At 43.0% G+C, this 14797-nt stretch overlaps 1 protein-coding gene across 1 annotated transcript in view; it reads right to left on the reverse strand.

Moving 5' to 3' along the window:
- Positions 1–14126, reverse strand: part of LOC149444976 (coiled-coil domain-containing protein 3-like) — a 44431-nt gene extending 30305 nt beyond the window's left edge. Inside the window, exon 1 of the mRNA XM_089654333.1 lies at positions 13098–14126. Within this exon, the coding sequence (XP_089510459.1) occupies positions 13098–13450 (353 nt within the window). The 5' untranslated portion in view covers positions 13451–14126. The remainder of the gene's footprint in view (positions 1–13097) is intronic.
- Between the last annotated feature and the right edge of the window lie 671 nt (positions 14127–14797).

Raw genomic sequence — 14797 nt, forward strand, 5'->3', positions numbered from 1 at the left:
GTAAAGGGTGCCTCGGGACTGTCCATAATTGTAAAGGGTGCCTCGGGACTGTCCATAATTGTAAAGGGTGTCTTGGGACTGTCCATAATTGTAAAGGGTGTCTTGGGACTGTCCATAATTGTAAAGGGTGTCTTGGGACTGTCCATAATTGTAAAGGGTGTCTTGGGACTGTCCGTAATTGTAAAGGGTGCCCCGGGACTGTCCGTAATTGTAAAGGGTGCCCCGGGACTGTCCGTAATTGTAAAGGGTGCCCCGGGACTGTCCGTAATTGTAAAGGGTGCCTCGGGACTGTCCATAATTGTAAAGGGTGCCCCGGGACTGTCCGTAATTGTAAAGGGTGCCCCGGGACTGTCCGTAATTGTAAAGGGGGCCCCGGGACTGTCCGTAATTGTAAAGGGTGCCATGGGACTGTCCATAATTGTAAAGGGTGTCTTGGGACTGTCCATAATTGTAAAGGGTGCCTCGGGACTGTCCATAATTGTAAAGGGTGTCTTGGGACTGTCCATAATTGTAAAGGGTGTCTTGGGACTGTCCATATTTGTAAAGGGTGCCCCGGGACTGTTCATAATTGTAAAGGGTGCCTCGGGACTGTCCATAATTGTAAAGGGTGCCCCGGGACTGTCCATAATTGTAAAGGGTGCCCCGGGACTGTTCATAATTGTAAAGGGTGCCTCGGGACTGTCCGTAATTGTAAAGGGTGTCTTGGGACTGTCCATAATTGTAAAGGGTTCCCCCGGGACTGTCCATAATTGTAAAGGGTACACAAAGATAAAAGAAGAGCTGCGCTAATGAATATATGTCTCAGATGATCTAAAACACAATATGATGTATAAGCAGAGATCAATGCATCAGATAAATAATAATGTCCAAATAAATAAACGCAGGATCTTGCATGGAAGTAAGATGGCCGCCGGGCCTCCTCGTGGCTCCAGACGGCTAAATGTCACGCTCTGCTGGCTCCTCCTAATCACCTGTTCCTGGATGGCTATCTACCGTCGCCGCATGATGAGGGATTTCCAGTGGTCATACTACATATGCGCTTTCTTATAGCGCGTCCGGTGAGTGCGCAATTTTACCGTTGGATCCTGGTTCTTTTATCTTCCATGCAAGATCCTGCGTTTATTTATTTGGACATTATTATTTATCTGATGCATTGATCTCTGCTTATACATCATTTTGTGTTTTAGATCATCTGAGACATATATTCATTAGCGCCGCACTTCTTTTATCTTTGTGTATTTTGAGGGTTTTGCTGTGATTACCTTGAGTGCATTGGCTGCTGCTGAGAGAGCGCTCGCTTTTTTATTTTTATTTTTTGGGCATTAATTGTAAAGGGTGCTCCAAGACTGTCCATAATTGTAAAGGGTGCCTCGGGACTGTCCATAATTGTAAAGGGTGCCTCGGGACTGTCCATAATTGTAAAGGGTGCCCCGGGACTGTCCATAATTGTAAAGGGTGCCTTGACTGAAAAAAGGTTGAGAAACACTGTTCTAGAAGCCCACTAGTTCTGGGGTGTTTTTTTCAGCCAAAAAATACTGATTAAAGCCTTTGTATGCATGGACACATAGGAAACATGCTGGGGAGTTTAATGGCTGTAGGAAAAAAATGCCAAAAGCCAAAAACAGCCGCTGTAAAAACGTCCAGTGTGCATGAGGACTCAGTATGTCAAAGAGCACACAAGCAACAAAACAATCTATGTTTTATGGAGGGAACGATAGCTAAGCAATGGCAATGCTCTTTTCTAGCAATCTGCAACAGTGTGGGCAGCCTATACTTAGTACCAAGAGGAAAAAAGGAATACATTATAGTGGCTAAACAGTCCTTTCCTCACTGGTCAGTGGTAGATGAGATCATACCTCCCAACAGTCCTGGACTGGGCGGGACTTTCCTGCATTTTCACCTTTGTCCCGTGGCGGTCCCTCTGTACAGGTTTTTTGTTCAGCTTGCTGAAGTTTCAGCTCTTATCAGTCCCACTCTCACTCCCAAAGTCTCTCTCCGTTCTCCAAGATCCAGTTCAGTATAACTTTGGCCATCAGGATAGGGAGGGGAGGCTCTATCAAGCAGTCCAATTACACAGAGTGATCACCAAATGCCTCACATTCCCCCAAGGAGTAGACACGCGAGTTCCATGTCAAAGCTCCAAACAGAGGCTTGTCCTTTGGTTTCCTGAAGTGTCTTTGGACAACAACCACTCGCAACACGGTCCTGGGCAACCCTGGTTACTGTCTCCAACAACGGAATTCAAAATGCACTTCTGGGGGGGATCTCCATAGTGGTGGGGTGCCTTGCAGATAGGCAGCTCAGTCCCACACACACTCCTTTACCTGCTCTCCAGGTGTGTCCTCTCCCCTATCCAGCTCCTCCTTCTCTCTCCTTAGATACCACCAGACACCATCAAAATAGCTACCCCCTGGTGGTCCCCTTAAAGATGGCTGCCATATTTCTGTATTATTGAATGGTCTTCTTTGTACAAAATTTTTCAACTGAACTCTGTCCTTCCACTGAAGAATAATACAACAATAGGAGGAAAAGCAAAAGTTCACAGCTATAGTCCTGGCTACAAATAGATCATTACATTTATTTTTGACTTTGTATCTTGCAAACCGCTGTACAGCAGAGATCAGATTGGGGGAGGGAGAAGCAGCACAAAGAACCAATTAGTTATTCTGCAGCAGATAGGATGAAAGAGCAGAGCAACAGAGATGAGCTTGTTTGTAAACAATTAGCATGCTGATAGAAGGAGAGAACAGAGTGATCGGCAGGTGAGCTTATCAATCTGTCATTTCCCCTTCACTGTCCAATCACAGACTGGGTGTGCGAAAAGACCAGTAAGCGTTACTTCAATGCATCAGAAACAGGGCTGTTCTGTGTGCCAGAAATGTGTGAACCAAAAAAGTCCATGTGAGATACACACAGAAAAGTGCACTGGGTGTGCCTCTGGTCCCCTCCCGAAGAGGAAGGACTTCCCTGATCCACGGGCGCACAAGACTCCTGACGGGAATGAGGCACTTTGGTACAACTAGCCAAAAGGCGGACCCCTCTCCTTTTGTCTAAACTAAAGCCAACCACCAGATTAGGGACTCTCCGAAAAAGAGATGCCCAAATAACAGAGGAAGGAACCTGAGGGCCACACATCCACCTCCTACACTTCAGGTCAGGCCTGAAGACCCACATCCTATCAATCAATGAGTGAAAAAAAAACACATGAAAAAAGTGCATTGACAAATATGTAAAGAAAAAAAAAAGCCAATGTGCTGCACATTGGATAGACCTTGCTTTTGGCCATCATGCATTGCATGGAAACTATGGCTGCTATGGAGTAGAGCTTGGAACCCCACAGCATAACCATACAAGATACGGTGAGATGGGACAAAAGCGATGAAAAACCCTCCAATGGAATCAGTGAGTAGTAAAGTAAAGCCTTCTGAGAACAGAAAGTATTCACATTCATTCTATCACTTATCCCAAAATTAAGAGGATAAGATTTCATGACATTGGGTGGAGCCATCCAAATCATAGCTTTATGCCCCAACATCCAGATGCACATCCAGAACCAATGGTGCATAGTGCAAATATAGTCTAACCAACAAACAGTACATTTTTGAACAGACAGGAGGGATTGTCTGAGATGTTGCATATCCTATATGGCAGGAGAAGGCAACCTCAAAGAGGTGGAGATCTACCTGAACAACATGAGAGAAGTCAAAGATCACCGGGCACAGATTTAAACCTCTGATTGCCGTACTACTGTGTCGAAAACTGCAAGACATCCTTGTGAAAGCAGCCCTATACTATTATACCCAGTGTATTGCTTCACACTGACCTGAAGATCTCTTCTTTCCTGCTGATGGCACCACTCTGGAGACCACTAGCTGGGATAAAAGGTGGAGTGCAGTTGGTATCACTCTGCATGGGATAGGAGCCGGTTCTACAGAGGAGGCATCGGCTTATGCGGCTCTTGCTCCCTACTACAGCTCCAACTTTACAAGTAGTCCCTCTGCATTGTACTCTGTTTGATGCTCTGGGATGGTGGGTCTGCAAGTCCGGATCGTGATCTACCAGTCACCCGGCCAAGATCTACTGGTTGCTTACCCCGCTATATGGGAATAATCAGTCAGTCAATGAATTCTCCAGCGTGTTCTGCTGATTGATGGCTGTGTCTCTGTGCAGCAGCCTGCGAGGGTCACACCTCATTAAATGCTCACTCTCCAATTTTATTAGATTATCACCACCTAGCAGGTTAAACTGTCTGCATTCATCTCTCAAACGGCCATCACTTTCCAGTCTGGAAGCCAAATGTTCTCAGCGGATGAAGGTCTTCAGAGAATTGCTAGATGTCTATTTGTACACCGCCACCACACTTGGGCGCATGTTATGTTTATAGGGTCGTCTTGTAGTCCCATATCACCAGGCGAAGCAAGCGTTCCCCTTGGTTCTGGAACAGACTGACTGCTTAGACTCAGTAATGACTAACATTTTGTACAAATCACTTACCAAATGCCTATAGAGTTTTCCTGGCTTTGGTAAATGGTTAGTAAATGTTTGGAACGAGAACCCAAGCTAAGGGCCAGTTAACACACTCATTTTAATGCATTAAGGCAAATTAGGTGATTCTATTTGAAAGTATCTACTCAGAACTGGAAAATATTTTGGTTGTAGACGGACCCTTTAAATAATTATAGGGAATTTCAATGAATACTATAAATAATTTCTGTTCATTTGACCGATCTATAAGATATAACAAATTGGTTGTCACACTATAGCACAGTTCAGCAATCTACCAGAATAGGCAAACCCACCTCACATAATTTACCTACCAGTAGATCTGGTATTGCCAGCATTCACCAGGAGGAACGTTGATGGCCTCTCACTGGTCGCAGTTTTGTAGGCATTTCCCAACCTTTTTTACCCAGAGGAACCCTTGAAATAATTTTCAGGTCTCATCTAAAAATAAATAATTGGATCTGAAGGAAAAATGTTCTGTATATTGGTGGCCAGTGGGAAGAACACTCCCTTTACAATGGTGATCAGATCAGAATATCCCCCTATAGACGGCTAAAAAGATCACTAGTGTCATGCTGGCCAAGTGGCTTTGGACCCAGAATTATGCAAGCACCACCAGGTGAGTGGTCAATCAACCACAGCTCAAGGAACCCCTTGCAACCTTCAGAAGAACTCTGGCTGAAAATGACAGGTTTAGTGTGATAGCTCTTACCATGGTATCTTATACACAGAGATTAATTCTATGACTACTGGCCCAACCCTCACCTGCAAGCCCCACTCACATATATTTTAAACCTATATCTTATACATATTTTAACTTGAGTAATTTCATGGCCAGCCATGATAAATCCTCCAGTCCTCTACATGTAAAGAAAAAAAGAGCCAATGTACATTCTACATGCAGTGGCAGTGAGCAATATTAATTCATTTGCAAAGAATGTGTGGGTGCATCATGCCAACTACGCCAAGTTGTGTGCGAGGCCTACTTCGGCCTGAACAAGGGGACACCTTTTGTGCGTAGAGCGCTCATCAATGCCTGGGACCAGGCAGAGACTGCGGTCATGTGAAGAACCTAACATTAAGGCACTTCCCTGACTTAGAGATGAGCTTCCACTGTGTGCAGTAATAAAATACAGAGTTCCTCTGAAGTGTACTGTCCAGTGTCACTACACACTATAACTTGCATGTTTGCATTAGGAGGGGAGTGCTGAGCCGGTGCCCAGTCCAGCGTAGCTCTGTTACCTCAATCCCAGTAACGGGGACCCATCAAGCACCTAGCGCGGACTTTTTGCATTCACTTAATAACTCCTTCACTTACCATACCGGAAGTGAACTAGGCCATAGATATCCACAATGTGGGTTCAGATCTGGTTGCTATTGGATGAACGCTAGGGAAGGAGCCAGATAACGACCCCCTCGCTACCAGAGAACCTGGCACCTTACCAGGTACCATGCCTAAAGACTGGTTGCTTGTAGCTTGTTCCTTCACTTGGGTTCCCATAGCAACTACACTCCTCTTCTCCTTGTCTTGCTGAGTTAACCCTTCTGTAATGATGTTACTTCATACCCAATTGTGCTTTACAGACCCAGGCTCTTTAGATACGCCAAACCCAACATGCACCCCTTTGAGTAATTTCAGACCAGGCTTAGAACAGTTAATATAACTTTACTGAACAAATGCAGCATAACAGTTCGTAAGGAACAACATCCTTCCTCTAACCCTAACTATAGTAGTGTGGCTGCCAGGGCATACCCCAGTGAGGTGAGAGTCCATTATGCAAATAAACTCTATATTTTTAGGTCCATGTTACATAGTTAGTCCAGCTGAAAAAAGACAAAAGTCCATCCAGTTCAACCATTAAAAAAAAAAAAAAAAAAGTTATACTCCTATATCCACAGTTGATCAAGAGGAAGAAAAAAAAAACCCAGCAAAGCACGATCCAATTTGCTCCTGCGGGGAAAAAAAAATCCTTCCTGATCCCCCGAGAGGCAATCAGATATTCCCTGGATCAACTTTACCTATAAATGTTATATCCAGTTATATTCTGTGCATCTAAGAAAGAATCCAGGACTTTTTTTAAAGCAATCCACTGAGCTGGCCAGAAACAACTCTTGATGGAGACTATTTTACATTTTCACAGCTCTCACTGTAAAGAAACCATTCCGTGTTTGGAGATTAAATTTCTTTTCCTCCAGACGTAAAGAGTGCCCCCTTGTCCTCTGTGATGACCTCAGGGTGAATATCTCTACACCAAGTTCACTATATGAACCACTGATGTATTTATACATGGAGATCATATCCCCCCTTATGTATTATTGTATTATATACGGAGATCATATCCCCCCCTTATGAATTATACATGGTGATCATATCCCCCCTTATGTATTATACATGGAGATCATATCCCCCTTATGTATTATACATGGAGATCATATCCCCCCTTATGTATTATACATGGAGATCATATCCCCCCTTTATGTATTATACATGGAGATCATATCCCCCCTTATGTATTATACATGGAGATCATATCCCCCCTTATGTATTATACATGGAGATCATATCCCCCCTTATGTATAATACATGGAGATCATATCCCCCCTTATGCATTATACATGGAGATCATATCCCCCCTTATGTATTATACATGGAGATCATATCCCCCCTTATGTATTATACATGGAGATCATATCCCCCTTATGTATTATACATGGTGATCATATCCCCCCTTATGTATTATACATGGAGATCATATCCCCCCTTATGTATTATACATGGAGATCATATCCCCCCCTTATGTATTATACATGGAGATCATATCCCCCCCTTATGTATTATACATGGAGATCATATCCCCCCTTATGTATTATACATGGTGATCATATCCCCCCTTATGTATTATACATGGAAATCATATCCCCCCTTATGTATTATACATGAAGATCATATCCCCCCTTTATGTATTATACATGGAGATCATATCCCCCCTTATGTATTATACATGGAGATCATATCCCCCCTTATGTATTATACATGGAGATCATATCCCCCCTTATGTATAATACATGGAGATCATATCCCCCCTTATGCATTATACATGGAGATCATATCCCCCCTTATGTATTATACATGGAGATCATATCCCCCCTTATGTATTATACATGGAGATCATATCCCCCTTATGTATTATACATGGTGATCATATCCCCCCTTATGTATTATACATGGAGATCATATCCCCCCTTATGTATTATACATGGAGATCATATCCCCCCCTTATGTATTATACATGGAGATCATATCCCCCCCTTATGTATTATACATGGAGATCATATCCCCCCTTATGTATTATACATGGAGATCATATCCCCCCTTATGTATTATACATGGAGATCATATCCCCCCTTATGTATTATACATGGAGATCATATCCCCCCTTAATCTCCTCTTCTCAAACCAAAATTTAAATAATTATATTATGCCATAAAGCACATAAAGTGTCTATGTGTTTGGTTTAATGCACATGGACCTGAATATATAGGCCGATAGTGCCGTATAGAGTTTATTTGCATATACATCAAGTGCTTACATTGCATTTCGCATACAGCTGCTTTGGTGATTTTGTTTGTAAGTCCAAGCACTGGTGCATGGTAGAAAAGAGTCCATTTTGGCATTGTCCATGGCTTGGAGGCCTCCAAAAGTTCCAGTGTCTTCAGCGGACTGCAAGGTGCAGAAGTCCCGGTACCACAAGCAGAACCAACCAATTCGCTGATTCCCCTGGAGCTCAGCCTTCCCCCCTTTTTATAGCACAGGTGGGCTGGCTTGGACCAAAAGCCCAGGAACTGAGTTTACAGCAGTTACTCCTTTCCCCCGGTCTGGGCCAGCTACTAACTTACCAGTACCAATGCATTTCAACCTGCCTACAAGTGGCATTTACATTTTGAATTCAGAACTGATCTCTGCAGTGCTGTAGCCCATGGGGTGTGCCTAGTACAGCTTGGACTCATAGAAAGTTGTTGCATTATGTTGGCCATCATTCAACCAAGAGAACTGGCAGAGTTTCTCCAGGAGGACATCACTAGGGACTAGGTGCGCAGTGCAGCAATAATGTATTCTAGTTTTCATTGGAGGTGCACTTTAAATTTCAGTGCTGCAGAAAAAAATAGCTTAGAGCACAATCCTATTTTAAACTACCAGTGTCATATGGATAGCACACATTTGGCATATGTTAACAAAAAACAGGAGGATCAAATGTAGACAAGAAAGGTATAAAATTACATTGTAAAGCTTTTCTCTACAGCACAGCTGTCAGCAGGATTTAACATTTTTCTGATTCAATGAATGATACATGTTGGCCGACATTTGAAATCAATTTCTAGACTAACAGTTTGCGATTGTGTGCGGAACTCGAACAGATGGTGACCATTGCACCTTTCCTGCAGGCAAACCATTTTAACTCATCATTCAAGCCTCATATATCCAAAAACATGACACGTTACGCTACGTCATAGGACCATAATACAATGTTGTTACACTGTATAAAGACACAATGACATATCTCCAAACCTGACCAGACCATTGCTCTACTACCCTCCAAAACAGGCTTAGAACACTAAAACTCTTAATGTAACCGGAGACCTACACAAAATCATAATCCAATTCTAGAACTCTGCACAGACGTAGTATAACACATCAGCCAATATGAATTAACCACTGGCAGGGGCGGACTGACAACTCATGGGGCCCCCGGGCAATAGGGGATCATGGGGCCCCTGTGTCCTTGCCCAAACTCAAAAAAAGCCTATGAAAAAGGTACCAGGGGCACCTCATGGGGCCCCCTACTGACCCCGGGCCCTCGGGCAGTGCCCGAGTTTCCAAATGGTCAGTCCGCCCCTGACCACTGGACATCATGAAATAAATCTACTAAACTCTACACAGACGTAGAAAACAAAAACTAGGAGGCTTTGTTCACATCCGAATATTCCACGTGCATTTCCCGCACTGTTTTTGAAATGCAATGGATGTGCGATTTACTGCGGGTATTAATATAATCCTAAGGGCACCCCAACGGTTGTCTGCATTGGATTTCATATTACCACAGTACCATGCGATTCGGTGCAGTGCCTTTTTGAAAAGTAGTGCATGCACTACTTTTGTTGCAATCCAATGTGATTTCAGCAAGTTGTGGATACAAAAATAAAGGATTAAAGAATTTGGCAACCACATAACACATATATACATAAACAAGAATGGTGGGCTTTAATTCCCAGTCACCATATATACAGTATGCACTCATGGTGGCAGGAAATTGTATGTTGAGAGCGCACTCATAGCGTGTTCCTAGCACACTGACTGGGTTGTCACCGACAGGTCTTCTGATTGGGAGCCCGCCCCAATCATATCACTCACATGATACAGAAGCCACTCCACCTCCTGGGCAATAAAGCCCACTTAAAGAGGCATTGGAGTTAGGGTATTTGAACCCAGGCTTGCTCTATATGACAAAAAATAATAATAAAATAACATAACAAAAAATAATGGCCAGACAAAAACCCAGATCATAAAAATTGTAGTGTTACCATAAAGTCTCCGTTTACATTAGTGTTCAGTGTATAATTTTTCCAGATAGACTGGAAATCATGGGCACCACATCCCATATAGATATGAGAAACACCAATTTGAATAAATGAATAGGGATTGCCAAGGTGCCAAAAAAATTTATCATTTATAAAATAATTTGGATTTTTATTACAAAATTACACGTTAAAAAACAACAGATTAGAAATGCCTGTAGCAAAAAAGAAAGAAGAAATGGCGCAGGGCATACATGACTAGGCCCAGAGTGGGGAAGGAGGAACAGAAAGGGTTAAGGCAGATCCAAGGGGTTTGTTTTGATAGTGGGGGTATTTGGTTGGTGGAAGGTTGAGAGTAGGTGGGGTTTCCTGCACCTTAGGGTGGGGGGTTTCAGTGAGGGGGCGTCAGTTTGAGCTGGGCGTCAGGAGTGAGAGCTTCCCTCCCGCCCTCCCTGGTTTTGGTGAGTATTGGGTCCCTCCAGGTAGAGGGGGGGTTATGTTGGTTCCTGGGCGGTTGTTGGTCTTTGGAGGCGGTTCTTATCTTGGAAGGTAAAAACAATGGTGTGGGACCCATCGGTGGTATGTGATGCCCGGGGACATTCCCAGTTAACCAAGGTTTAACTGGAAGGTGGTGGTGCTGCACTGCGGACGGTATGGTTATCTCCGAGCTGGTTGGTTGCGGCTGGAGGCCTAGTGTATATGGTTGTCCGCAGGTGCATTTCGGATTGCTTGGGGGTGCTTTCGAAGACCAACAACAATTCTTTGGGTTTCTGTTATAAGGAATGGTTGGTGTATTTAAATTTGTGTTGTTAATAAAAGGCCATGTTGGCCATTTACTCCAAAATTGGTGTCATGTGTTTTGTAAGTATAATTGGTTAAGGGGAAAGGGGGGTTGGTACGGAACAGTCATGGTGGTAATGGGGAGTGGACAAGCCTATCTCTGGTGCAATAGTCATGTACAATTAAAACCACCAAGGAAATCCATGTGGCTCAAGGACACCAATGCAACAATTCCAGCTCGACGTGTTTCGCCAGTTCTTTGGCTTCCTCAGGAGGTTTACAGATTAATGTAGACAATTACCACAGGTATGTTTCAAGTCAGCATAAGCAGAAACAGAATGAAATCCAGGCACCCAATATGACTACCTCCAAGGAGTTTAGGCAAACCCTATGAGGGGCAAAATCTGCAGCCCAGCCTTCCTTAAAGACTTCCAATTTTGCACAAGTGAAGTAATCAAACACACAATTTCTTTCACAGTTGGCAGATGAAAATGTCCACCCACAGCTGTTGGGGTTAGGGTATTTGGCACCCAGGCTTGCTCTATATGACTGAATTTGCCGACCTCCTCCACTCTTCCTACCACTCCATCCCCCACAGCTATCTCCTCCTGTACCTCTATCCCCTCCCTCCTAGATTGTAAGCTCAAAAGAGCAGGGCCCTCGAACCCCTCGTGTTTAGCATTGTATTGTTACTGTACTGTCGCATGTTCTGTCCCCCTTTGTAATGTACAGCGCTGAGCGAACTGTTGGCGCTTTATAAATACTGTATAATAATAATTTATAATAATGAAATAAATAATAATGTCTAGAAGAAAAGCCCAAACCATAAAAATTGTAGTGTTACCTTACATTGGTGGGCAGTGGAGTACGGCACCCTTAGATTGGTGGATGATGGGGAAGAGCCCACTTGCGCTAGTGGTCAGTGGGAAGAATGCTCTTATATTGGTGGGCAGTGAGAAAAATTCTCCTTACATTAGCGCTCAGTGTTAAAAATGTTCCTTATGTTAGCGATCAAGTGGAAGAATGTCCCGTACATTGATGCTCAATGGGAAGAATGCTTTACATAAGTGATCAGTGGGAAGAATACTCCATACATTGGTGGTCAGTGAGAAGCATGCTTCCCCTTATAGATAACTAAAAAAAGATCAGTGGTAACGTATCTGAGAGGCAGTGTTTGCCCACTGCAAACCCCCAGCAACCTCTGAAGGAAGCCTGGTTCAGAAAAGCTGTGCCAATGTAACCAAAATAAGTGGAACGAACATAATGCATTTCTATTACACTCCGCAAACACACAGGATCAGGGGCGGACTGACAACTCATGGGGCCCCCGGGCAATAGGGGATCATGGGGCCCCTCTGTCCTTGCCCAAACTCAAAAAAGCCTATGAAATAGGTACCAGGGGCATTCATGGCCCTTTCTATGAATTTTCTTCTCAAGAAGAGCTATGCACTTGATTCGATCAATATTCAATTTTTGCATAGCCTACACATCCATATTAAATAGGCATTGCATTCCAATGGTATTACTACTAAATCTCTCCCTTCTCATAGACAGGTCTATTACATGCTAGATAAGTAAGCATGTAATGAATGTATTATGAATGCATTATCCCTGAGCCTTTCCAGTGTCACCTAAGAGTCAACAAATACATTTAAGGGATCGTGTCATTTCTATATCAATAACAGAAAATGCATTGAAAATTATTTTTCCAGGGAATCCTTCTTTAAGGAACTTGGATATAGGACTTCTGTCAGGAAAGATGCCTTGGAAATAGAGAATTATACTTAATGGAATTCTTGTTCTTGGCATCCACCAGGAACACTCACAAGAATTACCTGGGCATTGAACATATGATTAAGGACTGGTTCACACCACAATTTCTGTGTTCCGGTGAGTTGCTGATATGTTTTCCCCTCTTTTTTCTCTTCCTCTCAGTTGAGGACAATTGAGTATACGTGCATTCCCATGCATTTTTTATGTGTTTTTCCACATTCAAGATTTGTTCCATGAATAAAATTTGACATGTTCTACTTTTGTTGATTGCACTGGAATGCACTGCACTGGAGTGAACTAGGGTCATTGGAATCCATGTTCAGTACTGCCCATGCATTTTTTTATGCATAAAAAACCCCCACATTGGGCTGCAATTGGTGGAAACCAACCCTAAAATCGCTTAACATTTTAAACCTACTATTTCAGCAGCCCAAGACACAAACTGGCATGGTTTAGAGATCACTCACCTTAGAAAGAAGTAGTAGGAGTTATTCTCCATTACAGTATATGAGTGACAGTTGAAATATCCCAGTCCTGTGACATTAAGGCGGGACCCTGCCGGAACCTCCAGCATGCTTCCCCAGCCCTGATCACACAACAGCTCAATCTCGGCAGAGTAAAACAGGTCAGAGTTGTACTGCCAAGGCAGGTAATTGTAGACGCTGTAGCTATCCTTATGAAGAGCCAGCACCTTGGCAAACACCACCGTTTCCACCAGCTCTGCTCTGCATGCTTCGGTTTGTGGTCTCCAATCATGTGGCATCTGACATCCCCTCAGAACTCCAAACATGCCAACCAGGATAAAACTGAAGACCAGCATTGTATCCAGTCTACCGACCCAAGCCAAGTGCAATGATGTCCTGAAACTCCTCGGGATTGAGGCTGGCAGGCTTTTGACTCTGGTTCTAACTGATCCAAAGATGTTTTAAAGAAGACAAGGACTTGCCAAGCCTCTGAATTTTAAGGAATGACTTCAGATGTCAAAATGCATGCCAATGATCACAAAACACAAACAAAAGGAACTTCACCAATCTCTCAACTCCTTCTGCTGATGGTCTTGGAAGACAGTAAAACGTAGACAGCTCCTTTGTTTCAGGAAAAAAACTTCAGGCTTTGTCAAAGTTCCAAACATGAACTCATAAGAGTTAAAAAAAAACTACTTTATTAATAATCTTCAATCCGCCTCTGGTTGAAAAAATAAGGATGCCAAGTTCTCTTTCTTTGCTCCAGGTCACTCGCTTTGGCTTCTTTCCCTGGCTTGCTTCTCCATCCCTCTGAAGACAAAGCCCAAGGAACATGCAAACTGCAATAGATGAGACACTTGTGGTTAACTCTCCAACTCTTTGTATGGTCTGCTCGCTCTACGGGCAAAGCCTGTCGCTCATTACTGAGCGCTGAATTGACTTGAAATTCCTGACAAAACACTGCAGATCAACTTTCAGACTCTGTACAGCTTCACAGCATATGTTTGCAAAGAAAAATCCTACTTTTCTTTTTTTTTTTCAAATCTCCCTAGAAGGAAAAACAAAGATCAACCAATCAACTAATAAGTAATTCAAGATTTGTTTAAGATCCTGTAAAAAAATACATTCCTTGAAAATCTAAATTTTATAAACTCTACTTTATTTGTTTGCTTAAAAAGTACCTGTCATGCATATAATCTATTTAGAATCGAAGTGAAACAAAAGCCAGGATTTAGCCCTCCCCCCCACCCATTCATCTATAAAACTTGCATATTTTTCTGATTAAAAGGTAACATAAAACTGGTTTAGTAGGGTCTCGAGAAGCCGTTTCAGGACTTTTGACTGTAAGCAGTTTAACAATGTGAGAAGCAAATGTACTTGGGGCTCCTTAATGTAAAACATATCTTTGCAAGGGAATAGCTGTAGGAAATCTCTTTTTCCTTGGCACAGCAAGGTTCGGAATATGGGCAAACTGCATATTTCCCCCCCTCCTCCTTTTGCGTTCTTTAAATTCGAGCAGTTCAAAATACAATATGCTGAGCTTGCTTCTAGCAGCATACGGTTTGGCCAGGCAATACAACATTGTAATCAAATTTACATTAATAAAACCTGCCAAGCATATCCTAGTCTGTTGCAAAATAAGAGAATAATTCCAGTTTTTACCTGGTATTTATTGGTTGGGTGGGGGTGCAAAGGGGTGTGTG

The sequence above is a fragment of the Staurois parvus genome, unplaced genomic scaffold (assembly GCF_062004578.1).
Source record: "Staurois parvus isolate SC_StPar_1 unplaced genomic scaffold, SC_StPar_1.0 ptg000757l, whole genome shotgun sequence".
Taxonomy (NCBI): Eukaryota; Metazoa; Chordata; class Amphibia; order Anura; family Ranidae; genus Staurois; species Staurois parvus.